The following is a 1,889-nucleotide window of genomic DNA, read 5'->3' on the forward strand; positions in this document are numbered from 1 at the left end:
TCGGAATCTAATAAATTGTAGGAGATGCATTTTTTTTAAACAAAAATAAATATTTCCTAAACAACACTTCCGACTATTTGTTACATACCAATTTCAATTTTTTTAACACGCCGATTGAAGCATTTCGAACAATCTATCGTTTCGGATTGTCGATACGACTTTTGTTTCCATAAATAAAAAAATGTTAAGGCCTGTATGCAGAGTAGTCGGTTCTTAAGATTGAGCACGGTCTTCAGACCGTGAAGTCCTGTCTCAAGTCATGGTAAACGAGGACTTAAGACCGTGCTTCAATTTAAGAACTGACTATAAACATGGGCCTAACTGTTTTTTCCCTCCTTGAAGCATGGACGCCTCACTCCCCCTTCCTCAATAACAATTGACCCGACATGTTCGCATCCCAACTTATTCCGATCTTATTCTCTACACTCCATTTGTACGAAGAATATTTTATTCATTGCGGGATGGATCAAAGTACAACGGGTCAACTTGGTGTTGCCTCGGGCAGCGCGGAGATTCCAAAAACTCCTAATCGTAAGTACTTATGTGATGCATGCAATGCGCTTTTTTATTGACCATTTCAATATCGGCGTTCCAAACATACAGTGGAGCCTGACACATAGCTTACACAGACAATGCTGGGGAAGGTTGTAAGTTTTCCATTCGGTATTGCGAAAGAGTAAGGGGTATAGAGAGCCCTGCTCACGGATGGGTACTTTATGCAATTTGCATATTTGGATTGTTTTTTACTAAAAAGAATACACTTATTTTGCTACCAACTTTAGTAAATCTTCGGCCAAATGTGTAGGTTCAGTAAAAGAATCGTTATAATGCAGTCGTGTAGGGTTGTGGACTCTAAAAAAAACATTGTACAGTCGCATGATTTGATTTAGAATTTGCTTTTTAACTCCAGAACTCTAGTCGGGCCCGATCCGGTGATTTTTTTATGGAATCTTACGGAAAAGTGGTCTGTCTGGAGAAAACAATTTAAAAAATTGTTTCATGGAAAATAGAGTCTACAGGGCCGTTAAAATTATGATGCAAATGTTATTGAAAAGAAGATTGAAAACTACAACTTTTGTTTTCAATGTTTTTTTTTACAAATACTTCAAAGAAAGTTAAAAAAGAATCGGGTGAACTCGTATACGACCTTATATGGTTTTTCTTTAATTTTCAACGCAGACCAGCGTAGATGATTGTAGTGGATTGCAATAGGTTACTCTCAATTGTGTTGTTCTGGTTATGCAGCCACCCCGAACGAGAATAAGAAGCAGAAAAAAAATTGGCGATGGTGGGATAAGAAAAAGTCGAAGAAGAAAAAAGAAGAAAAAAAGTCCGCACCTGCGTCGGATACTGCGCAGCTCCACAAGTTGGTCAGATCCACCCCGAACCAGCGGGACAAGCGAGTCTCTCGGAATCCGCGGTCCCGAAAATCTCACACTGACGGTCCGCCGAAGCAGACGTCTTCGGACCCGCAGACGGCGGAAGAACGAGCATTAGCGGTAGTCGTTAACACCATACTAAATCGAATGTCATAAAAATCATGATGCGGTAAAAATAAAAATATTCCTGATAATAATAAGAATAATAATAATATCGGGTGATGACAACATTTATTCTATTTTTTGACGTACGTTTGTTGATTGTTTGGCCAAGTGCACTAACGTCTCCCTAGTGATTGTTATGTTTGAAATGACAGCACTAGGAGTGGACATGGTGCATTCGATTCCATGTTGACCATTGTCCCAACACAACCAGCTTTCGTGCGACATTCTTTACATTGGTCACCCTTTCGAATAGAGCATACGCATTCTATTCGTGGTGCCTGCTAAAGAATCCATAAAAAATTCAAGGATATTTTCGGAATATTTTCAGGGTATTCAATGATATTT

The 1,889-nt window shown here is 39.1% G+C and overlaps 1 protein-coding gene across 1 annotated transcript; it reads left to right on the plus strand.

The window, feature by feature from the left end:
* Positions 1-279: 279 nt before the first annotated feature.
* LOC124302390 (uncharacterized) lies at positions 280-1,589 on the plus strand. The gene is made up of 2 exons (XM_046758548.1): positions 280-531; positions 1,246-1,589. The coding sequence occupies exons 1-2, from the start codon at positions 387-389 to the stop codon at positions 1,533-1,535; spliced, it is 435 nt and encodes a 144-aa protein (XP_046614504.1). The 5' UTR covers positions 280-386; the 3' UTR covers positions 1,536-1,589.
* Positions 1,590-1,889: the final 300 nt, after the last annotated feature.

This window comes from Neodiprion virginianus, chromosome 4 (assembly GCF_021901495.1).
Source record: "Neodiprion virginianus isolate iyNeoVirg1 chromosome 4, iyNeoVirg1.1, whole genome shotgun sequence".
In the NCBI taxonomy this organism is placed as follows: domain Eukaryota; kingdom Metazoa; phylum Arthropoda; class Insecta; order Hymenoptera; family Diprionidae; genus Neodiprion; species Neodiprion virginianus.